This window comes from Medicago sativa, chromosome 2, assembly GCF_051527215.1.
Source record: "Medicago sativa cultivar Bolivia chromosome 2, Bolivia_mono, whole genome shotgun sequence".
Lineage (NCBI taxonomy): Eukaryota > Viridiplantae > Streptophyta > Magnoliopsida > Fabales > Fabaceae > Medicago > Medicago sativa.
In genome coordinates this window covers 79,268,865-79,294,051 of record NC_140750.1, presented here as the reverse complement: position 1 = coordinate 79,294,051, position 25,187 = coordinate 79,268,865, and the positions used below count along the sequence as shown (strand labels likewise).

Genomic DNA, 25,187 nt, shown 5'->3' with positions numbered 1-25,187 from the left:
AAAAAAAAGAAAAAGTATATATGCTAACGAATTTATTTTATTTTTAAGGACATCTAACGTCCCTCTCGAAATAAAGAAAAAGTATATCTAACGCAAAAGAATTAAATCGGTTAATTAATTAGCTAATTTCAGTTTTAACGGTGTAAGGATAAGGAATTTGAGAGTTCTCCAATAAGCTTTGTAATTTCCTTTTTGTTTGAAAGATCCTTAATGACTGAGATAGGAAAAAACGGTGGAAGAGGTTAAATGAAAAAACTATAATATTAAACAATAAAAACAAAACGGTGCAAGAGGTTAAAAACGAATAGAAAATAATAAATAGTTAAATATATTTTTTTTATCTATAAAAATATTAATTTTTTGTTTTAATTCATCTAAATATTTGTTTGACTTTTAGTCCTTTAAATTTTTTATTATAATCTGATCTTTACTTTTTTTTTGGACAACTCATTTTTTTTAATGACTAGAATATTATAATAATATCTCCAAAAAAATTACTAGAATTTTTTATATTTAATTTATGCTTTTGTTAAAAATTCTAAATTTTTTTTTTAAATTGTCAAAATATTCTACCCATAAAGTTCATTAAAAATTATGAAAGCTGGACATGAATTATTTGAAATAGAAAAACAAAAATTTAAAAGTCTAAAAAGTCTTAAAAAAAAAAGTAAAAAGAAAAGTAAAAATATTTTTAGGCTAAAAAAAATATGTTTTTGGTGTTTAAAAGTATATTTAACTCTATTATAAATAACTCACCATTTTGACATAAAGAGCCAAAATTGAATAGAAATGTTTAGGAAACCTAGCGGCGGCTAGCACCGCTGTCTATGCGGCGATGGTGACGGTGGTGCTAGGTATTTTTACCTTTCACCGACCACCACCACAATAGACAACAGGAAGGAAGATGTTGATGAAGGTCTAAGGCAGAGGTGGTGTGAATTTGCGAACAGCGACAAAGCTCTGTTTGGACCAGATCGCCTTTTCAACTCCAACGACCACACTGTCTCTCGTCGTCACAGCAAATGGGTACCCGAAAACCGTTTTTGCGTGTTAATTTGTGTTGGGTTTTTCAGTTTTATTGCTTTGCTTGCTTAGTTAATTGACGATGATGATGATGCTTTTTTGTTCTAGCAAAATTAATAATTTGAAAAAGCAAGTTTTTTTTTTATTTGTAAAATAAAATTAAATGTCTTAGTTGATGATTGCATGCATGTTAATGACACATTTCCATAGCAAGATTTGACATGCAGTTCATTATATAACCTGTATATTTTGGAAGTTTGTAAATTTATTAAGATTGGGGGTGAAATATAATAGTATTATTCTGCATAAGATTGTTTGTTTTGTCTTTGCAATTTGATTTTTTTCTGGGGTTAGAAATGGAAATGAAATGATTACTGGTTATAGTTTTACTTTGTACTACCTCACACAAAGCAGTTTTTCCTTGAGATAGAAAGAGATTTCCAAGTTGATGATTGTTCAACTTTGTTGAATTAATGCGACCGAACAGAACAAGATTGGTTAATGGAACTTATTGGCTTGATGCTATTGAAGAGATTTTATCATTGCCACAATAACCGTTTATAAGTTTCTAGACATTTCGTAACATTTTTCTAGATTGAAGTCTTTGGTTTTTCTGATATCATTAATATCAGTTTCTATCAAACGTGTATCAATAATTCCTATCAATGTCTTAAACTCATAGAATAACTTTTTAACAGTCTCTAAACTTATGACTGACAGAGGAAACGATCGAAGCTAAAAACTAGATGTTTTCTTTGCCAGGAACGAAGATTGCAGATTGGTTTGCACACCGTACAAGTGAGGGTTCAATATCTTTATGGTTTTGCTACAAATTCACCATCTTTCTAGTTCCGCATTTATGTCTTGCTGCTTGAATTTAAGGGAAATCAAGCATGGACATTAATGCTGAGGTAGAAAGATGGTCCGAGACAATTTGAGCGAGAAAAACTCTAACCACTGAATCCACCACTATTCCTTTCTATCACAAAAAAGTGTCTATCTCTTGAACAAGATGCATCCGTGCAATAAATGACTCTGCTTGTCCTTGGGAAATAGTACATTTTCCCACCATTTGGAACTGTCTTCATCTGCTCCATCAACCCTGTCACTGTTTATATCCAACATCAGAAGCTCCCAAACTTTATAAGTTTCGTCATCAAGATTAACTTTAGCTCGTGTGTGTTTCTTGATAGAATCAAACAAGCCCCGAAAGCGAATGATGGTGTCATATTCACGAGCTTTCTAGCTTCTCTATATGTTTAGGTGTCTAAATTGCTGTGTTAATGTGTCCATAGTATGTATGTTTTTCCACCACTCTCCTAAAGCAACACCTTATGAGTTGTGAAGGGCATATGCTCTTGCATTTTATTTATGCAAGAATACGCTGAACTGATTGAAGTACTTCTCTTTTTACTTGTTTCTTTTTTGCAAGTGATGCACGCATCTCTGCAACTAAAACATCAATGGCTGGTCGTCTTTCTTGATCCTCAAATGTTTTATCAGACTTTCTGGGGAATTATTTCACCATTCTTCATGTGTGCATCAAAGAGTGTCATTTTCTGAGGAACCTAAAGCTGGAAGATTGCGAGCTTATACGAGAAATTACATGCAAATTACAAACACTTTCTGCAAAACGATGCAAATCCGTGAAATACATGAACCTTGCAGGAGAATGTTGCTTGAGAGAACTTCTTCTGTATTATACATTCGAGAAATTGAAGGAGTTCTGCCAAACATGGATCATTTATCTGCTAAAAACTGCTCATTATTGACTTCCCAGTGTGCAAGGCTGCAGGCTTGTTAGTGAATCAGGTTCCTCCTCTTTTGATCTCTGTTTATTTTAATAAATACGTTGAGTCATATATTTCATGTTTATTATAGTTTTGCTCTGAAAAATAATTGATGTTATAGTGTATCAGGCAGATTGGTTAATGGAATGTTTTAGAATACGTGCAACACTTACATAACTTTAAGCAGCTTGATGCTATTTAAAGGTTTTTATCATTGCCACAGTAACTGTTATAAGTTTCTTGATATTTCTTAAATTTTTACTCAATTTAAGTCTTCACGTTCTCTGATTTCATTAGTATCGGTTCCTATCAAATATGTATCAATTCCTATCAATGTCTCAAAACGCTAGAGTAACTTGTAACAGTTTCTAAATTTATGACTGACAGGAAATGATTGAAGCTGGAAACAAGATGTTTTATTTGCCAGGAACAAAGATTCCTGATTGATTTGCACACTGTTCAAGTGAAGGTTCAATATCTTTCTGGTTTTTCAACAAATTCACCAACTTTCCAGTTCTGCAATCAAGCAGCAAGGGACATGAATGCAGAACTGGAAAGATGGTCTGATACATTGAGTGAGAAAAACTCTTACCATCGCGAAAAGCGTCTGTCTCCTTGATCAAGATGCATCCGTGTAATAAATGATTCTGCTATTTTTCGGAAAACATTTCATTCATTTTCCCACCATTTGGCCTTGTCTTCATCTGTTCCATCAACCCCATGATTGTTTATATCGCTCGAAGGGAATGATGATGCCATATTCATGAATCCAGTTTGCTGATTGTAAGGGACAAGTGCATTCTGCCCATACAACACTAGCTTTCTAGCTTCTCTATATATGTTTAGGTGTCTAAATTGGGGCGTTAATGTGACACAGGATGTATGTTTTGCACTTTCTCCATCACTTTCTGCAACCTGTGCAAAGGAAATGCTGTTGCGTTTCATTTATGCGAGAATATGTTGAGCTGATTGAAGTGCAGTATTATTCATGAGTTCTGGTACTGACTAGATATTTTTTTGGTTAGTCTAATCTTTCCTGATGATAAATTGTACCAAGAGCGGTTGACTTTCCTGATGATAAATTGTACCAAGAGCGGTTGATTTATCCTGGGTAGCTATTGCTGTAGGTCTGATCATGGCTTTGAGTCTCGCCGTTTCATATTCAGAAGCACAAGTCCAGCCGTTAGAAGTTGATGCATGCAAGTGTGATCTAGCATTTTCATCGGTACCATTGAGCAAGTAGACAACAACAACATTAATCTAATTGGGGTGCTATATAATTTAATGCAGGCATACTAGTCAAATTATTTGGTTTAATTTCCCCTTTTCAGTTCTTCCTTTCTTTTGTACCTTTGGAAATTGAACCCAATAATTTGATTGGTATGCCTGCATTAAATTGTATTGTGCCCCAATTAGATTAATGTTGTTGTTGTCTATTTGCTCAACGGTACTATGAAGAGGATATGGAGGAGGAAGAGGAGTTTGAAGACGATGATGCTGTGGCGGGTTAAAATCAAGGGCGAAAATATAGCCATCGTTCTAGATACCAAGTGCTGTGGCCTTGTGATGTTAATATATAGTGACACAAGCAGTTTTCACTTTTGAGCATGAGAACATTGTGATGTTAATATATAGATTAGTGACGCAAGCATTTTTCACTTTTGAGCATGATAACATCAATCTGATTGCTTGACCAAAAAAAAAACATGAATCTGATTGTTTTTTGTTGATATTTGATTGAATTGTTGCATGTCTGTGACTAAGTTCAATGTATGAAATGAGTTATGTTTTTTATTTTGGGTACTAGAAATGAGTCATCTTTCTTTTTTTCCTTTTCAATTTAGTCATTTTAAGTTTCAATATGTATTCACCTTTGACATTTTTTTTTTTATGTTTTAACAAAGTCTGGCATTTAGTATTTTTATGTGACATTTTTTTTTCTGACAAGATAATGTGACATATGATGAGTCATTATAATAAACTTCAAACAATATGAACTTTAAACTTGTCTCGTATCATCATTTTTTATCCATTGAAAAACACATAAATCACGACGGATACATTTTAGACAACATTGCACCATCTTGTCACTATTATAAAGTTTTTTTAATTTTTTTTTTTTGGTCACTTACAAAAATATACTACTTTCTTTTTTGCCTATTTATTTTACTATTTTTTTTAAGGAATTTTGCTTACTACGTTTAACCCTTTTAATGTTATTATTTTTAATATACCTTTTCTTTAATTAAAGAAGATTTAATGCAGTTGAACAAGGTTTTTATTTAAAATAAAAATTGCAATTAGTAAATTTGACTTATGTTTTACATTAAATTTTAAAAATTAATTGCACTCAACCAAATTTTTCAATCACACAGAAATTAACATTTTTTTTCTTAAAATAGTAATTAGAGAGAGTTTATATGTTTCCTTGAACTTAACTCAGTTGATAAAACATTGCATAACATTGCATAATATATGTAAAAGTGGAATTTGAATTTTAGATGCTCAAATTTTCTAACCAATACACTACGTGATAAAAAAAAGTAGTGAGTATTATATATTATATTTTAAAAGAATTTACGTTTAATTTTGCCTTTTCTTTAATTAGTAAATTTCATTTTGTTGTAAAAAAAAAAAAAAATCATATATGAAATTTCAACTTAAAAATATTAACGGTGCTAGGTTATTATTTTTCACCGCCAAACATGTTTTTCTGAATAATTCTGAATGGAGTTCGAAGGCGAAGATGGTTCCAAATTCTCTTTACAAAACAGCGATAAAACACTGTTCGGACGAGGTTGCGGTTTTGATACAAAAGACCACACTGTTTCTCGTCATCACGTTTCGTTCCAACTCAACAACGAGTCTGATTCAGAGCCTCCTAAGGTTTCATTTCAAGTCGTTGGGAGAAACCCCATCTGGGTTTTGAAGAACAATGACGAAACGCTTAAGATCTTCAAGAAATTCGAAATGGGTCATCTGGAACTCGGTGACCGATTTTGCTTGTCTGTGAAAACACCCTTTTGGTTCAATTTGAAGAGGAGTGAAGATTCTGAGAGTGAGATTGAATTTGATCAACTTGATATTTCACAAATTGATCCTGTTAGAGGTAATAACTTTGACCCTTTTTGATGGAAATAATTTTTGTTCTGTTTTTCAATTGTGTTGCTTTGTTGAAAGATGATGACGTTTTTGTTGTTGTAACAAAATCAATAATTGGAAAAGCAAGTTTTTTTTAGCTGAAAAATAAAATAAAATGTCGTAGTTGATGATTGCATGCATGTCAATGACATTTCCTTAGCAGGATTTGCAATGTAGATGTAGTACATCATTCAACATGTAGAGTTTGAGAGTTTGTTTTGTATTGGATATGAGTTGCAAGTTTTAGGTATATTTGTGCAGCCTTTTAAGGATATTATAATTCTAAGGGTCTTTTTTGGATTAATTTGTTTAAGTATATCCATCATTATAAACTGTGAGATTGTTTTGGAGAAGTTATGAAAACACTTCAAGGCATTTCCATGAGTTTGTTTTTAACTTATTTCAATAAGGTCTCCAGGATAGCTTGTGAAAATAGCTTATAGTTTATTTGAAATTAGTTTGACTGATTTTTATCTTTTGTTATAGAAAATGGCTTATATATAAGCATTTATATGGTGAGTATGTATGCTATAAGTGCTTAAGTAAGTTGTTTATCCAAAACATGGCCTAAATCTAATTCAACCATGAGTACTATAGTTTATGGTTTAAAGTTTATTTTTGTGTTGATTTGATTATGATAGCTTAATAGCGTTCTAAGGACATGTATACTTTAAATTCATATTCAATATAAGGTAAGGTGTTTCCTTCTTCTATAATATATATATTAGCCTCCTGCTTTCCTCTTTAGTTGGTTACAAATTCCAATATTATTATGTATGGGATCAAGTTTTGTCTATCTTTCAATTTTATTTTTTCTTGGTGCTTCATTCCTTTTGTAAATTTGGTTGCATGGACTTACAGTTAAGAAGTATCAACTCGAATATTACCTATAATGGGATTATTCTTCGTACAAATTCTTCTTGTTTTTCGAACTTGAGTGTGGGTAAAAAGTGTTGAACTTTTCTGGGGTTAGAAATCGAAATGAAATGGTTGATGGTTTGTTTTGTACCTCACGAAAAAAGCTCGTTTTTCCTTGAGAAAGAGATTTTCAAGTTGACGACTCTTCAACTTTGCTGAATTCATGTCAACAATGGTACTCTAACAGAGCATTTTTTAGCGATGTACATCATTTAAAATATAATTTTTGGTTGTTTGTGAAGAAGATATTCAATTATATCTTGTAAGTGCCTGTGGCTGTGTAGCCTTCTAAGGGTAGTATAATTCAATTCTGTTTAGCGTTGTTCACTTGATGGTTATTATTTTACCATTTACGCATGAATTTGTTTTTTGAATTCACAATGATAGCTTTTAGGATACTTTTGATGAAACAGTAATTTTGAAAATGCAGATTTTGGTTTTCTTGTTATGAGGCATGAGTTTGACCAGTATCCAAAGGGCATGATCCGGAATGTGGAGAATTGGGAGTGGTTTCTCGAGGAGCCTAGCAAAGAAAGTGAGGATGAGGATGATTTTGAGGATAAAAGGAAAATGAAGGGGAAGCGAAAAGTATTTAGAGACAACAAAGATGACGAGTGGACTGGTGATAGTGAAGATGATAAGGAACTTGTTGCTAAGGTTGGGAAAGGTAAGAAACCTAGGTACTCCGCAAGGTCTAAAGAAAATAGAGGACCTAAGAGAGATATCAAAGATACTAGTGTGGATGAAAATGATGAAGAAGATGATGACGACGATGATGATGAGACGCTAGGAGGCTTCATTGTTACTGATGAAGAAGATGAGGATGAGGAACAAAACAATGACGATGAGGAGGAGGAAGAGGAGGAGGAGTTTGAAGAGGAAGAAGATGACGAGGATGCTGTGGCGGGGTAAAATCAAGGGGGAAAATACACATACGTTTAGATACCAAGTGCTGTGTTGTGATGTTAATATGTAGTGACACAAGTAGTTTTCACTTTTCATCATGATAACATCAATTTGATTGTTTTTTTTTTTTTTTTTGTTGATATTTGAATGAAGTGTTGTATGTGTACGACTATGTTCAATGTATGAAATTAGTTATGTTTTAGTTTAATGAAAAAAATAGAGAATGATCTCATAACTGATAATCTGTATTCCCTGTCACTTTATATAAGCATTATTTGTAGTTTCACATGTATTAGTAACGGTAGGTAGCGTATTTGCCTAATAATTTCAACATTTTTGTCGGACAAAAGTGAGATATTAAAATAGAACAAAATGATAAAAGAGACTTATAACTATCTTTGGTATAAAAAAAAAAAATGCACCTTATAGAATGTGTGATTTTGGTGAAATTTTTTTTTTTTGCCCTACTTTATTCCCAAAAATACAAAAGTACCCTACTTTTTCGGAAAAATGCAAAAATGCCCTACTTTTCAGTACCACTCAATTTCCAGTTGAGAGGTATCCAAAAAAATTTTGGACTTACTATACCTCGCAACTCCAAGTTGCATGGTATTTTTTAAATTTTTTTTGATATTTTTTATATACCACGCAAGTCCAACTTGCATTACATTTTTTCGTTTTTTTTAAAATTTTTAAATACCTCTCAACTTGGAGTTGAGTGGTATAATGAAGACAAAAAAATCCATAAAACGTGGGACTTATGCATGCAAAAATAATAATAATAACTTAAAATTAACTTAATTTTAATAAACTAATAAAAATTATATAACAAATAAAATTACCATACAAGAAAGTCAACAATTATTATAAATGCCCTCCTGTCCCAAACCCTCGTCTTCGACGATTTCTTCCGCGATTTACTTGAGAGTCATGTTGGTCTTCGTCATTGTTATCTGAAGTTGGTTGCATCTGACTACCATAACCCAACGACAACGACACATCGTGTTCCCGTGTTGGCCATCCCATATCCAGAAATTGTTCATTGGAGTTGAGCGAAGCCGGAGAGAAGTGAGATAGTAGGTTTGTTGGTGTTGGGTAATGTGGGTTGTTGTAGGGGGGTAATTGGTGTTGGACGGTCCAGCTTGGTTTGAGTCATTATAGGAGAAGTAGTTGGTGTTCGATGTGCTAGCTTGGTTTGGGTCATTGTAACCATAGTTTGGCATGAAATTTTGTTGGTAAGTTGATTGATAATGGGGCTCATATGCATTTCTCGGGGTGGTATATGGTGGTGGTTGGATGATATTTTGTTGGGGGGTGTCGAGAAATTCATACATTACAGAACCATGAATGTTTTGTGTTGCATGTGGTTGGGATTGATGATCTTGTAGTTGAGAAAAAAATGTCTTGATCCCAAAAATCATCATGAATTGGTGTTTGGTTGTTGTGAATTTCAGGTTCACGTTCCGGCTCTTGTTCTTCGTCTGGATCTGGATCTGAATATGATGGTTTTGTTTCAACCGAAATACGTAGACGTGGGTTGCATGTGGTTGTCAACCACTCAATATACGCATAAGTTGGGGTGAGTGATCTTGGCCGCATGCGAGGTAAAGTATAACGTCGTCGGTTGTCCCAATGTTCGCTCTCTTCTGGAAAGCGAAAACCATTTGATTCATACCACGTCTTGAACCGTTTGTCCAACTTATGGAATTGTCGCATGTCTCGTGGGGCCCCTGGTATTTCTTGTGGCAAACCAAATTGAAGCATGACCCTATCAGTTGGATGTCATTCAACTTTGTCAAAACATATAAGGTAAGTTGTAGCAGTCCAATCCCAATAGTCTTCAGGCAAATTGTGCGGAACTTTCCTGTATGGTCTCCATTTAAACTGGCACAAGAGAGAAGTTTTAGTGCAAGGTTAACACACACACGCGCGCGCGCGCGCGCACACACACACACACACACACATATATATATATATTAAAAAAAATAAACTCATAATTCAAAAATTAATGATATATTACGTCATGTTCTAGTATGTCATCAAACTTTTTTCTGTAAGATACAGTGTCATGGCTTGGATTCTCGTAGTATCTTGAACCTACACATGTCCATCTATCAAATTATATAAACAAATTAGTAACTAATTTATGAAATAATAATATTTTAATAAGAAGCAAGAATATGTGAGGGAATTAATAAAAAAAATGAAGTGATCACGCTTACTTTAATCCTAGCGGCCACTGGAGTGGGTTACCATTTCTTGGAGCGATATAACTCAACCGACAATATCCCCAAACTTGTAACAGGAAATGACATCCAGCTATTACTTTAACATTTGGGTGTGACGCCTCACACTAGCCACGATAAAGATAAGACAAAACTGCTGATCCCCAACTATATTTTCTTGTTTGATTAAAATCTATTAACAAATACAACCAAGAGTTGTGCACAAATAATCCACTTTTATTAGGAAACAAGAACCCTCCAATGAGGTATAGTAGGTACCTCCTAGTGTGTTGTATTTTTACCTCCGGAGGAGATTGTTCATTGAAGTCATCATCAACCAGATTATCCTTCAACCACGCCAACGAGAGAGTAAAACCATCAGTTTTGTGTGCTGGAGGAGTTATTCCCATCAGTTGAGCACAATTATCCCACGAAAGATTTGGAGGACCCGTAACAATTTGCCCTCCAACAGGTAAGCCAAGTAACATATATACATCTTCTAAAGTGATTGTACATTCACCCGTTCGAAAATGAAAAGTATGTGTCTCGGATCGCCACCTTTCTACAAGAGCGGTTACGATATGCCTGTCAATTTTGTAACGCCCTACTTGCCCTATTTGAGTAACCTCAAAAAATCCAGCTTGACGTAGATAATCGTCAATAAAACGACTTGGTTGTACGTGTTGTCGTGTACGAGTGGCTAGAGGTGCACCCTCTTCATCCTAATAGGGAAGATATATAAGTAAATTAAAAAATTAGTCATAAAATAAAAAATTAAAAAAAAGAAAATATTTAAATATTTAAATAATTAAATTACTAACAACAATATTTAAGTGTGAAAATATTTAAATTACTAACAACAATATATAAGTGTGAAAATATTTAAATTACTAACAACAATATTTAAATAATTAAAAAAATGAAAATAATAAATTAATATTTATATATACCCATTTTCTGATGTGTTGTTCCAAGGATCTATGTTCATCTTCCAACCACAAGTATGCCATTGCTTGAAATAAAAGGTTCTGTATTTAGTTGCAAATGGTTGAAGTAGTAGTTTGATATATGTGAAGTAGTAGTGTGCAAATGGTTGCTCTGTGAGTGAGTAAGAAAAGGTGGAAGTAGTAGTGAGTAAGGTAAGTTGAATATGTGTAAAGAGTAACAAGAGAAATGTGGTATTTATAATATAAAGAATGAGTGCAAATGGTTGAAGTAGTAGTGTGAAAATGGTCTGTGAGTGGGTAAGAAAAGGTGGAAGTAGTAATGATATATGTGAAGTAGTAGTGTAAAAACTATACATTATGCAGAATTATCAGTATGCAATACATTATTCAGACGCATGTGTTTCTACAGTGTTGAAAGAGTCATTCATTTCTGCATGAAATGACCAATCCATGACACCTTGTCAATTGCACTACATTATTTCTGCAAGCCAACAATGTTCATTTAAGCACAGAAATGACAATTGCATGAAAGCAGACGCATGGTGTTTAACAGTGTTGAATTATTTTGTAAACATTGCTGTATGAAATGACCATTGCATGTAAAAAACTCATTTATTTCTGCATGAAATGACCATTGCATGGTTCTTCACGTGAAAGCATTTGCCAGCTACAGTAGACCGACAGGCTGCCAACGAAGCCAATAGCTTGGCGCGTGTATCAACTACCACGCAACTTGAGGTTGCGTTCTAGACTCCCACTCGCGCGTGTTCAAGCTACCACGCAATTTCAGCTTGCGAGCTACTCTTCCACTCGCGTGTGTGCTACTACCACGCAACTTGAGGTTGCGTTCAAACATAATTGGGACCGCGTGTGTCACCTACCACGCAACTGCAGATTGCGTCCTAGCTTTGTCAATATTTTTTTTCGAGCACAAATTATGGAGGACCTTACAGCATGCATATATAGATGGTATCTCCACCATATTGTTATTGTATCAAAATCATTCAACTCTTACTAATTTCTTTAGACCAAACCAATGGCACCACACCCAAATATAAACGTTTCCGTGCATCTTGGGTTTCGAATTCTGCAAACCAATTGTCCAGATTGACGCAACTTGGTTGTATGGTAAATACAAAGGAACATTGTTGTTAGCTGTTGCGCAAGATGGGAACAACAAGATATTTCCCATTGCTTTCGCAATCGTGGAAGGCGAGACCAAGGAGGCATGGAGTTTCTTTCTGAAAAATCTAAGGCAGCATGTCACCCCACAGGCGAACATATGCCTCATTTCTGATAGACATGTTTCGATAAAGAGCGCGTATGATGATCCACATAATGGATGGCACGATGCTCCGACAAGCCATGTGTTTTGTGTCCGACACATTGAACAAAACTTTATGCGATCGTTCAAGGATGGAGAACTTAAGAAGAAAGTTGAAGGAATGGGTAAAAATTATATCTCTTTCCTTGTAAATTCGACATATTATTTGTTTAAATACCACACATCTAACTTTTTTCAAAACAATGCAGGTTACGCCATGAACATCCCAACATTCGAATACTACCGCTCTGAAATCACTGTTGCAGATCGAAAGGCTTTAGCATGGGTGGACAACATTCCTAAAGAAAAGTGGACTCAATCACATGATGATGGTCGACGATGGGGCCACATGACAAGTAACTTGGTAGAGTCACAAAACAACGTGTATAAGGGTATTCGAGGACTCCCGATCACAGCTATTGTGAAAGCATCATAATACAGGTTGGCGGCCTTGTTTGCTAAAAGAGGACATGAGGCAGCGGCAAGGGTAAATTCTGGTGAGCCATTCTCAGAAAACATCATGAAGTATCTCAGGGATGAGGCTTATAAATCCAACAGTCATCATGTCACTCAGTTTGACCGGGATCGGTATACCTTCTCCGTCCGTGAAACCATCGACCATAAAGAAGGATTACCAAAGGGAGAATACAAGGTTGACCAGCAAAATAAATGGTGTGACTGTGGACGATTCAGAGCATTACACCTACCATGCTCACATGTCATTGCCGCATGTTCTAGCTTTTCTCACGACTACAAGACTTTTGTCGATCCAAAATTCACGAATGACTGTGTATACGCCGTATACAACATCCACTTCGACGTGGTTCACCACCAGACATATTGGCCTGATTATGAAGGACTAAAGGTGGTTCCCAACAAGTCCATGCGTCGGGCAAAGAAAGGTCGTCCACCAATTACTCGCATTAGGACCAAGATGGACGATGTGGAAACCGAGAGAAGATGCGGCGTTTGTAGGATGCCTGGTCATTCCCGCAAAGATTGCATTAATATTAGACATCAGTAGAAATGTAGTATTTAATATTTATTGTATTTCGTTTTTTTTTTTATTTTTTAAATATTATGATTATTATTATAATTATCTTTTTTAAAATTAAGTTATTATTATTATTTTTGCATGCATAAGTCCCACGTTTTATGGATTTTTTTGTCTTCATTATACCACTCAACTCCAAGTTGAGAGGTATTTAAAAATTTAAAAAAAAAAACGAAAAAATGTAACGCAAGTTGGACTTGCGTGGTATATAAAAAATATCAAAAAAAATTAAAAAAATACCATGCAACTTGGAGTTGCGAGGTATAGTAAGTCCAAAAATTTTTTGGGTACCTCGCAACTGGAAATTGAGTGGTACTGAAAAGTAGGGCATTTTTGCATTTTTCCGAAAAAGTATGGTACTTTTGTATTTTTGGGAATAAAGTAGGGCAAAATTTTTTTTTTTTTCGATTTTGGTTTCTGATTATATTTTGGATGGACATGGTCCTTTTGAAATTTTGAAATCCTAATAGTAAAATTATTAGAATTTAATATTCTTTTTTCGTCAAATTTTTTTTCATAATTTTTCCCTTTCAAAAAAAAAAAAAATCATCCAGTTTTCCTTTTCTAGTTTGACAACAAAAAATAAAAGAAATTCTACAAGGCTTTGTAGCATAATGTTTACATATATGAGTAATAAGTCATCCAACAATCGCAACTACAAATTCACAATGACTAAATTAATAATAATAATAATAATGAAATCCTTTGAACTTTAATATTTGTACAAAGGGGACAAAATATATATAATATGAACCTAACAGATGAACTATATACTACATTGAATGGATAATTAATAAATAACATTAGAATATAGAATGATCATGGACTGTAGAAGGAAGGACCGCATTTGCATTTCCAGCTTTCAGGCTCATAATTTGCATACTGAAGGCTCAAATGATTTCTCTTACTGCTTTCAGTACTTGGAACTTGAATTGCTTCACATGGATTGCATCCATAACATTTGTGCTCACAGCTTGGTGGACTTGACCCTATCTTGTTGCTGTTTATCCCAATATCTCTATCATCATATACTTCTTTCATTTCCTCTGACTTAATACTTTCTCTTACCATATTATAACCCTTCATTTAAAATACAAGTATTTATATGTTAATTAGTATTATATACAATGCATCCAAATTTACATAATGTTAGAAGACACACCTTTTTTGACTCTATGGTTTGGTGTGGTGCTGGTGCCTCTGCAGGGCCTAATCATATATACAAATGAAGCATATATAAGTTGTTGAATAATAGAGTCCTTAAAAATACTAATGATTAAGGTCTAAGCCTCTAAGGTCAAATAATTCAAGAGATAAAAATTATATAAAATCTTATCTTATATCTATAAAAATGGTGTGCTAGTTAACTAACCTGGATGGGACATTGCATCAGTTGAAGGAAAAGCCCTTTTAGCTACAGATACAGAACTCAGTAACTGCATAGCTAAAATGAAACAAAACAATCTTCCTTTCATGGTAAGCACAAATGATGAATCAAATGATGAATGTGATGATGATGTAAATTAATCTTCCCTTTAGAAAAAGATGCAATGCAACCTAAGGTGTGATGATTATTGCTGAATTGTAGACTAGTATATATATAAGAAGGGAGTGAAAAGGCTATAACAAATCCCAAAAAGATGACTGTTTAAGATTTTGCTTTACAAGCACACAAGTGATTCTGGTAGTTTTCTTGTTACACAGTCATCAACAACTTGAACAAGTTTCACCTTCATTTGACAACTCCTAAGACTATAAGACTAGTCTGTTTTCTCCACTGCCTATAACAATAACATTGGATTTCTTGCTTACCTTTCAATACAAGCCAAACCTATTTCTCTCTCAAATCAATCTAAAAGGGTGCTGCTATATTTGGTTCTCTATTTGTTCAGAATAACAGCACCCATTTTGAGTCTATACACCTATAATTATCTTATCTTATACTATTGTTAAAATAAATAATAATATTTTTTACACCTAGACTGCATGCATAGCCTTTGTCTTTTAGTTACTGTCTTACTGATATATGCTGTCATTATTACCATATACAGAAGAAAGAAATCAAATCATCAATGGTATGGCACACAGCTACAGTAGTGTCAGTTTTGTGAATTGGAAAACAAATAAAGAGCATCACCTTCTGATAAATAACTGATATTGTATTTAATGAGTTTGTTATTAGTGGATTAAATGTTGTTGTACTATTAAGGTCAATTTTTCTATGAGTTGGTTGTTGGGGCACAGATAAGTCATAAGTCCTCTTTACCAATATCTAATTTGGGCCATTCATTTTGTATTGCATTTAATTTGGGTGTCCATGATATTCTCATATTCAATGAATAGCAGATTTTAGTTACGTTAGTATTTATTATGGTACATCTTTGGAGTGTTTTACACTGCTTCTTTTGAAAGTGACAAGAAATAGATATAGGAAGAAATTTGGTAATTGTATATGTATTTTAACTTAAAATTTGTATTATATGAATTTGGATGAGGCTTAGTACAGATATAAATTTGGATCTTGTATATGTATTTTAACTTTAAATTTCTAACTATTATTTGAAATCTGTTTGTTAATTAGGCAATTTTTAATTTGTAGAAATTTTTTATGAAGGGGGCAATTTGAAGACCTTAATTTCATCTCATTTACAGAACTTACTCTAATGCACTCCCAACTTATTTGGATAAGTCACCCGTGTCCTCTAATAAACTTTGAAAACATCTTTTGAACATGTGAGCCGGACCGGGATCCCATGCAGTTACCTGCGGTCGATCTTAGATCTATTATCCAACGGTTCCAATAATGAAGCATGGATTTTAGAAATTTCACACATATTAAGATCTTGGCCGTTCATTTTAGATCGGACCGTTTAGATCAAGTAGAATCCAGATCCTTGGTAAGCCTAATAGTGTGCACATTAAAACATGGTAAATAAAACAATCCAAAACAATGAAGCATAAGAGTTCGATTTTTAGTCACATATGAAAAAATCACAATCAATTATAAGTGTGATTTTAAAAATAGTTATAAACAAACACAAACATTTTTAATGATCCAACGATCATAATTTATCAACAATGCAAAAAAATAAAATAAAAATTATACCAACACAGTACATATCCGCGTTGAATTAATGCATCAACACATGCATGAGGTTAGTAACATAGAATAAAGGTTCATTGATTCAGTTCACTTTAAGTTAAATTGCCATTTAAATACTCTCTTGTTTGTGCAGAGCTTTTTTAAGGAATCAGAAAGTAGACGTTTTTGTACCATAACAAACTCTAGGCTAATTCAGATGTACCTAAAAATACATATACGCAGTATTAGTATAATTAATAAAAATGCTATGAACAAACAACTAATGACAATGCAACCTAGGAGATGTTAAAAGAAAGGTTAGTCAAAATGGTATGAATATGTCATCCATCAGTCATATTAGAGGGTAAGCAGGGATAGGCATATAGGCAACTATCAACCAAGTGCACCTATATTACATTATAATTATACATACATTTGATTCCCAACAAAAAGCAAAACGAAAAGAAAGCTAAAAATAAAGATTGTGCAATGATTCATATTGACATCGTTCTAAACAGAAATACTACGATTACAAAAGGATTAATAGGAGTATGTGATTTTTTTTTTCCCATGCAAATACCATGCCACTCCTTATTTTTTTTATACAAAGTCTTCTTAGGTATTAAGATTCCCAATAATATGATGACTTCCATTATTTTCATGGATTTGTTCCCATGTAAAAAGGTGAAAATATGCATTCCCATGAAATTTTACAGATTTTTAAAATAAAAAAAATTGATAACTATCAGTATTTTATATCAAATACGTCAATCACTTTTTTTTAAAAAAAAAATTTATCTAGGAATCAAATTTTCATCTTTATATTTTTGTATAAGTTATTTTTGAGAATAATTTTTTAATCCTTGAAACAAATATCCCTTAAAAAAAATTGATAGTATAATCCAAGTGCGCATCATTTGTATATAACTATTATGAAATTACCTTTGTGTGGGTGTAATATTGGTTTTTTCATAATTCAAGACCAAATGATGATAATAATTAGGAATATTTTTTAAAAAATAACAATAAATACATCTTGTACTAGTTTGCAAATGGTCTTATATTAGGACAATTATTTTTTTATGGTACAAGATTTTTCTTGGTACAACTTATTAATTCAATATTACTACCAATCTATAACAAAGTCAAAGTCTGTTAATACCATATTAGGTCTGTGTGACAAACACAATAAGCTAACCTATAACTATTACTTCTCCTTTTCCTTTTTAAGTGTCATTTTAACATAGTTTTTATGTTCCTATTTAACTCTTCTTTTGATAGTTTAAGAGTATAAGTTATCAATTATATCATTTTTTAATTACTCTTACTTCTTTTTAATAAAACTAATTAATGTTACGTATTTGAAAAATTCAAGTTTGTTTATGTATTTGAAAAATTCAAGTTTGTTTTTCTTCAAACAAAATTTATTTATTGTTAAGTGGAAATTTAAACTTCCGTAAAACAAAACTTTGTTATCTATAAACAAAACTTCTGTAAAATCAAATATATGCCGATTTATAATTAATGATATTTTTGCAGCAATATCTAAATATAGCAAAAGAGTAATCTCAACCTTCAAATTTATATCATGCATTGTAAATCTAGTATAGGTTGAAGTCACCTAAATTTTGATTAAAGGAGTTGGAGGGAAATTAAATTTTAACAAAGTTAAATTTTGATTAATGTGAAGTTGGAATAAATTTTATTTTGCTTTACAATTGTTAAAAGAATTTGTACATGTTATTTAGACGATCGACAATTGTTTGTTATGGAAGAGAGATAAACTAATACAAAAAATGTGTACAACAATTTGGTCATTAAACTATCACACTCTACATTAACTATAAAAATATAATAAGTATTTCCTTGTACTTGCAAAAAAGTACGGTAAGGAATACTAGGATTCTAGGGTTTAGACTGATGATTAGATGCCTTGAGAGTGCTCTCAAGAGTGGTATTTATAGCCTGCTATGGGCTTGGGCTTCGGTTGCTTGGTTACCAAGCAACAGGGGTATTTGCGTATTTTGGGCGGTTGCCAGAGGCTTCCAGAAGTTTAATGAGGCGGCGCCCTTTAGGGGGCGCGCCAGGGCTCAGGAATCCTTCTGGAGGGCGCCCAGGCCTTTCTGAAGGGCTTAGAGCCTTTTTTGGAGGGCTTCTACGCCCTTAGGAATATGATGACGGTCCACAGCCCCCCAAGCACAAGTCTTGGGACAAGGCGAAGTGATGATGACGTGCGAAGAGTCTTTCTGGGATCATTTGCTTCATTTAGGAACATGATGACGGTCCACAGCCCCCCAAGCACAAGTCTTGGGACAAGGCGAAGTGATGATGGTTTCATGTAATCCTGCTATGCCGCCGGACCATTTCGAAGGATTTCTCCAGGACGGTTTACGAATGTCACGGAGACCCCGAGGGTAGATATATATCCTGAACTTGGAGCGTTGTACTGAGTCTGTCATGGAACGCTTTGACGGAACCCGAGGGTATATGTTCTGTATGCTCGTATCCTACATGCCCCCCGAGCATGAGTCTTGGGTCAAGGCGAGATGGTTGGTGATCTGGGTTTGCTCCGTGTATGTTTTGCTCGAAGGAGGTCGCCATTAGGCGATCTCGTATGTTCCTTTTGTATGGCGAGCTCCCCAAGGCGCTCTTGGGGTGTTTACGGACCTTTGATATGCCTTTAACCATTGATGTCCGCCACGTGTCTTGATCTTAACTGTGCATGACACGCTTCCCGAGGCGGTTTTTGCTCTCCCTTAAAAACGGATTTCTAGGTTTTCATTTCTTCATTTTTCATTTGTCCAACGCTCCTTGCTGCTCTCCTCTTCGGTTCTCTTCACGTTTTGTTTGCCGGTTTATAGCATCTGCAGATCCGTCTTCCACTCCTTCGCAGGTACTTATTGACTTCTCATCCCTTCTTTTTCCCTCTTTTTGTATTTTTATGTTTAGAGCGAAAAACGTTAGTTTAGGAGATGGTTCTAATTAGGGAGTGCGATGGTGAGGGGAAACTGGTCCAACCCATTGATCCGATTGAAAAAGAGAACTTGAGGAAAGCGTGCCTGAGGCACGCTACCGGTGCTGATGGGATTATCAATTGGGATGCTTATTACGATGGGTTATTCGGGGAAGAATTGTTTAGTGACCTTTCGAGCGAGTCAAGTGCTAATTCGGGCCATGATAGTGATTGTGTGTTTCTGTCTGCCACTTCAGGGGCAGCTAAGGAGGACGAGTGCTGGGAAATTCGTCCGCTTCAGGGGACTTCGCGCGCAGTGGAGGGGAAAAGGTTACCTTCTAGGCTAATAGAGATGTCTTTGTTTGCGGAAGAAGTGTTGTTAGAAGAATCCCTTTATGTTGATGTTTCTGCTATGGATACATTTCGAAGTAAGTTCGATATTTCGGCTACCGGACGGGAAGAGGACGTGGTGTTGTTGTCTTGTGATCCAGACGAGCGCGTGTGTGATCAAGAGATGGCGGGCGAGGGGGACGAATCTTACTTTGTCTATACCGCCGTCTTAGAGGAATTCGGCGTGAAAATTCCTTTCACGCCTTTTGAGATGGACGTATTGAAGTTTCTGAATGTGGCGCCCACACAGATTTTTCCTAATAGCTGGGCGTTTATTCGTGGTTTCGAAATTCTATGTAAGTCGCTGGGTCTTGAGCCTTCTGTCGCCGTCTTTTTCCAATTTTATGGTACCAAAGATGTTAACAAAGGAACCTGGATAACTATCTCTGCTCACTCTGGAAAGAGGCTCTTTCCCACTTACGCTTGTAACTTTAAGAAGGAGTGGCGGGATACTTTCGTTAGAGTGCAGGGGTCGCCTGGGTGCTCGACGTCCTCAGTTCTGGTGAACGGCGAGCCAAAGTTTCCTCTTCGGTGGTCCAGTGCCCCTTTGGCGGTGAAAGGGTATGACTTGGATGCGATGTCGCCCTATGAGCATGAGCTAACTCAGTTCCTGGAGAAGGTTCCATTGACAAATATTCATGACCTGTTAAATAGGGAGGGCGACGTTGTCCGCATGACAGCCTATTTGCGTGAGTGTCTTTCAAAAGTTTCGCATTTGTTTTGGTTTTGTCATTTTATTTGATTTATTCACCTGAGTTTGTTCTACTTTGTGCAGGCGAAATGTTGCCCCTTACTGGCGCGGAGATGAGGAAGTATTTGGCTGAGTTGGAGAGAAGTAAGAACCCTGATGGCTACGTGTCCAGCAGTCCAGGGGGCGTTTCCTTGAGGAGGTTGAAGAGGAAGGAGTCCGTTAAAGGTGATTCTGGTGTGATTGAGGTGGACGATTTAGAAAATGCTGGTGGAGGAAATGCCCCTACTCCGGCGGCCTCTCCCTCGTCTAAGAAGGCGAGGACGGGTCGGGGATCGAAACCTAGCAGCAGCCGCCCTCCTTCGGGAAAAGAAATTGGAGGGACTTCTCTGAATGATGACGTGATGGACTCTTTCTGGCATTCCGGATTCGACATTCGCCGGTACAATACTATTCTTGTTTTCTTAGGCGTTGATTCCTTTTGGCCGTTAGGTCTTTGAATTTTAGTGACTTTATTGTTTGACGATCTTGCAGGTATATGAAGGAACAGGTACCCTTTACTAAGGTGGACGTGGAAGCTGGAGTGAAAGCTAAGTGCAGCGACCTGGTGGCGGATATCCATACTGCAGCTTTGAAAACTATGCTGTTGAGCCATTGCTTGGAGACGAAGTATGACCTGGTGGAGAAGAAGCACAATGATGCTGCGGAAGACGTGGAGAAATGGAAACATAAGTCTTCTGGACTTGAAAGCCGCCTTAAGGAGGCGTTGAAGGACAAAGCAGCTGCTGAATCCGCCCTGGAGGAAATGAAGCAGGCTAAGGAGGATGCGGAGGCGGAGAAGGACGCGACGAAAGCTGCGTTAGAAAAGTCAGAGTTGGCGGTAGACGAAGGGCGACGGGCCCTAGCGCTATACTTTGAGGACGGCTTTATGCGTGCTAAGGAGCAGGTGCTTTTATTTAATCCAGAGGCCAAAGTTGAAGAACTTGATCCCTTCAAGATCATCGTGAACGGCGAGTTGGTGGACGATGAATAGTCTTGTACTTTTTTGTTTATTTTTTATTCGAACTAAGTTTCTTGGTCTGTAACTTGATATTGGCGGCTTCTTAGAGCGCCTTTTTAAACACTCTTTTATTTGCCCGGCGAGTTGTGATTTTGAATGTTTATATATGCTTATGTCAGATGCGGTATCTCTTTCTTGCTGTGGCTTGATATTCTGCAAATGTTTAAATAATTTTATGATTTTCTACGTTGCTTGCGATTTCATTCTATATGTTTAATGCGTCTTCACGAGTCGTTTCTTCAAAAGTGAGAGTTTTCAGCGACTGCGTCTCTTTTTAGATTTAAATCTCTATCACTCATCTGGTACATTTCGTCGCCCTAAAATGTCGACATAAGCATTTCGGCGGTCACGTCGAGACGCCTGGCGTTTATTATTTCGTCCCTTACTCTGAAAGAGGATTTTGCTTCCCACTCTGAGGGAAGATTTTACACTTCCAACTCTGATATGGAAGGCGCCTCCTACTCTGAAGGAGGACTTTTGCTTCCCACTCTGAGGGAAGACTTTTTATTTTACACTTCCAACTCTTATGGAAGGCGCTTCCTACTCTGAAGGAGGACTTTTGCTTCCCGCTCTGAGGGAAGACTTTTTTATTTTACACTTCCAACTCTGATGGAAGGCGCCTCCTACTCTAAAGGAGGACTTTTGCTTCCCGCTCTGAGGGAAGACTTTTTTATTTTACACTTCCAACTCTGATGGAAGGCGCCTCCTACTCTGAAGGAGGACTTTTGCTTCCCGCTCTGAGGGAAGACTTTTTTATTTTACACTTCCAACTCTGATGGAAGGCGCCTCCTACTCTGAAGGAGGACTTTTGCTTCCCGCTCTGAGGGAAGACTTTTTTATTTTACACTTCCAACTCTGATGGAAGGCGCCTCCTACTCTGAAGGAGGACTTTTGCTTCCCGCTCTGAGGGAAGACTTTTTTATTTTACACTTCCAACTCTGATGGAAGGCGCCTCCTACTCTGAAGGAGGACTTTTGCTTCCCGCTCTGAGGGAAGACTTTTTTATTTTACACTTCCAACTCTGATGGAAGGCGCCTCCTACTCTGAAGGAGGACTTTTGCTTCCCGCTCTGAGGGAAGACTTTTTTATTTTACACTTCCAACTCTGATGGAAGGCGAGGCGAGTTGATGCGTCGACGCAGCCAGAGCCCTTATCAAGGTTGGCGTTGTGGATCCTTTATCTTTGTTCTTTCAGTGAGCGAATTCTGTTTGCATGATAGAAAAAATGTGGATAGGATCATAGATATGAAAAAGGAAAGGGCGCCTCGTTAAAAACCCCTGCCCTTGCAGGGGAAAAGAGTGCTACCCCAACCCTGTATTATTGATAACGTCAAAATATAAGAGTTGCAGTGGTGATCTTACATCATCCTTATTTGGTCCATAATAAAATTAAAATGCAAAAGAAAAAGAATTCTAGCTATAGTAGTGACGCAGATTGGCCACGTTCCAAGTGCGAGGTACGGCGTCTCCGTTCAGTTCTTCTAACTTATACGCCCCGTGAGCGTATTTTTCTCTGATTCTGTAAGGTCCTTCCCAGTTTGGAAATAGTTTGCCTATTCTGGTTGGGGCGACGACTTGCTTGAGGACTAAGTCGCCCTCTTTCATCTCCCTGGGCGTCACTCTGGAGTTGTATCGTCTAGCTGCTCTCTGCTTGGCTGCGAATTCCCTGATGTGTGCCTGCTCCCTGACCTCATCAATGACGTCCATACTTACCGCCATACCTACTTCATTAGCTTTTTAAAGGAAAATAGCGCGTAAATTTACAATAGCAATATTTCCCTGCACTAAAAAATGTTAGTCGCCTGGCGAAATAAGATAGATACCTTCTTCTGAAGACGTATCTCGCCTCCATGTGGGGGTGTCGATTTCGACAGGTATCATGGCGTCTGTGCCATAAACCATAGTGAACGGTGTCTCCTTGGTTGTAGAATGAGGGCTAGTGTGGTAGGACCATAGTACCTGTACTTATTTTGATCGATGCATTTGTTTATATATAGTATAGTAGCTTGAAAGAGATTTAAAACTTTGGAAAGTTGAGGCGAGAGTAAATTGGTTCTGAAAATTATTCATACCTCATGGAGTTGTTCTGCCCACAAACTTTTGGCGGCCTCTAATTTCTTTTTGATCCCGCTAATAATAACTTTGTTGGCCGATTCGGCTTGCCCATTGGCTTGCGGGTGAATCACCGAGACGAATTTTGTCTGTATCCCTAGGTTCTTGCAGAAGTCTAACACTGTTGAGCTTGCGAACTGAGTTCCATTATCTGACACTATGCATTTAGGTAGGCCGAAACGGCAGATGATCTTCTTCCAGTAGAATTTCTTTACTCTTTCCGCAGTTATCTTGGCGACTGCTTCCGCCTCGATCCATTTGGTGAAGTAATCCACTCCCACTATGAGAAATTTCAGCTGCCCTGGGGCGAGAGGAAAGGGTCCAACGATGTCGACTGCCCATTTGTGGAAAGGCCATGGCGAGTATACAGAGGTCAATTCCTGAGCTGGGACGTGCTTCCTGTCAGAGAACCTTTGGCATTTGTCACATTTCTTTACGAAAGTCGAGCTATCCTGAAGCATGGTGGGCCAATAGTAGCCGGCGCGGAGGAGTTTGGCGGCTAGAGCTCGCCCGCCTATATGGCTACCGCAAACGCCCTCGTGTACTTCCAGAAGGACCAAGTGCGTTTCGTCTTCTCCTAGGCATCGTAGCAAGGGAGTCGTGCGGCCTCTTTTGTAGAGTTTCCCAGATACAAAAGTGAATTTGGACGCTCGCCTTCTGATTGTCTGTTCTTCCTCGTCGTCGGTTGGTGTGAATGATCCTGTCAAATATCTAAGCAATGGTTCCATCCATCCTCCTGTGTTCTCTACGACCTGAAGTACTTCGTCCACCTTCGTACTGGGTGTTGCAACTTCTTCCTGGATAACTGTTCTGTTGTTGCCTGGTCGTTTGGTGCTGGCGAGTTTTGCCAACAAGTCTGCTCTGGAATTCTGCTCCCGTGGTACATAAATGGCTTCGAAGAAGCTAAATTTCTTGGCGAGGCTCTGCACCTTAGTCAGGTATTTGGCTAGCTGTGTGTCTTTCGTCTGGTAGTCGCCCGTGATCTGACTTGTTACGAGCTGGGAATCACTCTTGGCTCTTAAATTTTCGGCGCCCATTTCTAGGGCTAAGGTCATGCCAGCTATTAAAGCTTCATACTCGGCCTGATTGTTGCTAGCCTTGAACTCGAATCTGAGGGATTGTTCGATGAGAACGTCGTCCGGCCCTTCCAAGATAACGCCTGCACCACTGCCTTTCAGGTTGGATGAGCCATCTACAGATAAGAGTCATACGAAAGAAGGTTGTTCCTGTACTGGGGAGGCGAGCTCTACTACAAAATCTGCCAATACTTGGGATTTGATGCTCCCCCTTGGTACGAACTGGACGTCATACTCTGAAAGCTCTACGGACCAGGCTACCATTCTTCCGGCCAGGTCAGGTTTCCCCAGTACTTGCCTGATCGGGTAATCTGATTTTACGACGATCTTGTGACTTTGGAAGTAGGGGCGAAGCTTCCTTGCTGTTACGACGACAGCAAGGGCGAGACGTTCTATCTTCTGATATCGCAGCTCTGCCCCCTTGAACACCCTGCTGACGAAATAAATCGGCTTTTCTCCTGTTGCTGAATCTTCTACCAAGACTGTGCTCATGGCGTTG

General features: G+C 36.8%; 4 protein-coding genes, 1 long non-coding RNA gene and 1 pseudogene across 10 annotated transcripts; 4 read left to right on the top strand and 2 right to left on the bottom strand.

Moving 5' to 3' along the window:
- The first annotated feature begins 759 nt into the window (after nt 1-759).
- On the top strand, nt 760-4,616 carry LOC146951163 (uncharacterized). Of its 5 annotated transcripts, none has more exons than XR_015027815.1 (6): nt 762-1,026; nt 1,786-1,821; nt 2,456-2,835; nt 3,201-3,596; nt 3,691-3,811; nt 3,941-4,616. It is a non-coding gene; the product is annotated as an uncharacterized LOC146951163 (long non-coding RNA). The 5 variants fall into 5 exon arrangements; XR_015027816.1 differs by having other exon boundaries at nt 1,744-1,821; XR_015027812.1 differs by having other exon boundaries at nt 760-1,026; nt 1,786-2,835.
- An 876-nt stretch (nt 4,617-5,492) lies between these two features.
- LOC146951162 (SMAD/FHA domain-containing protein) lies at nt 5,493-8,066 on the top strand. The gene is made up of 2 exons (XM_085747121.1): nt 5,493-5,922; nt 7,303-8,066. The coding sequence occupies exons 1-2, from the start codon at nt 5,541-5,543 to the stop codon at nt 7,782-7,784; spliced, it is 864 nt and encodes a 287-aa protein (XP_085603247.1). The 5' UTR covers nt 5,493-5,540; the 3' UTR covers nt 7,785-8,066.
- A 527-nt stretch (nt 8,067-8,593) lies between these two features.
- LOC146951161 (uncharacterized) lies at nt 8,594-10,725 on the bottom strand (annotated as a pseudogene). Its single transcript, XR_015027811.1, has 3 exons — nt 10,001-10,725; nt 9,799-9,889; nt 8,594-9,662 (listed from the first exon to the last, which is right to left on the bottom strand). The product of XR_015027811.1 is annotated as an uncharacterized LOC146951161 (transcript).
- A 507-nt stretch (nt 10,726-11,232) lies between these two features.
- LOC146951160 (uncharacterized) lies at nt 11,233-13,298 on the top strand. Its single transcript, XM_085748719.1, has 4 exons — nt 11,233-11,247; nt 12,057-12,399; nt 12,484-12,658; nt 12,716-13,298. Exons 1-4 carry the CDS (start codon nt 11,233-11,235, stop codon nt 13,296-13,298), a joined length of 1,116 nt encoding a protein of 371 aa, XP_085604845.1.
- A 682-nt stretch (nt 13,299-13,980) lies between these two features.
- LOC146951159 (EPIDERMAL PATTERNING FACTOR-like protein 3) lies at nt 13,981-15,405 on the bottom strand. Its single transcript, XM_085741589.1, has 3 exons — nt 14,701-15,405; nt 14,491-14,537; nt 13,981-14,408 (listed from the first exon to the last, which is right to left on the bottom strand). The coding sequence occupies exons 1-3, from the start codon at nt 14,801-14,803 to the stop codon at nt 14,148-14,150; spliced, it is 411 nt and encodes a 136-aa protein (XP_085597715.1). The 5' UTR covers nt 14,804-15,405; the 3' UTR covers nt 13,981-14,147.
- Nucleotides 15,406-19,870: 4,465 nt separating this feature from the next.
- On the top strand, nt 19,871-21,474 carry LOC146951158 (uncharacterized). The gene is made up of 2 exons (XM_085748718.1): nt 19,871-20,883; nt 20,976-21,474. Exons 1-2 carry the CDS (start codon nt 20,534-20,536, stop codon nt 21,472-21,474), a joined length of 849 nt encoding a protein of 282 aa, XP_085604844.1. The 5' UTR covers nt 19,871-20,533.
- Nucleotides 21,475-25,187: the final 3,713 nt, after the last annotated feature.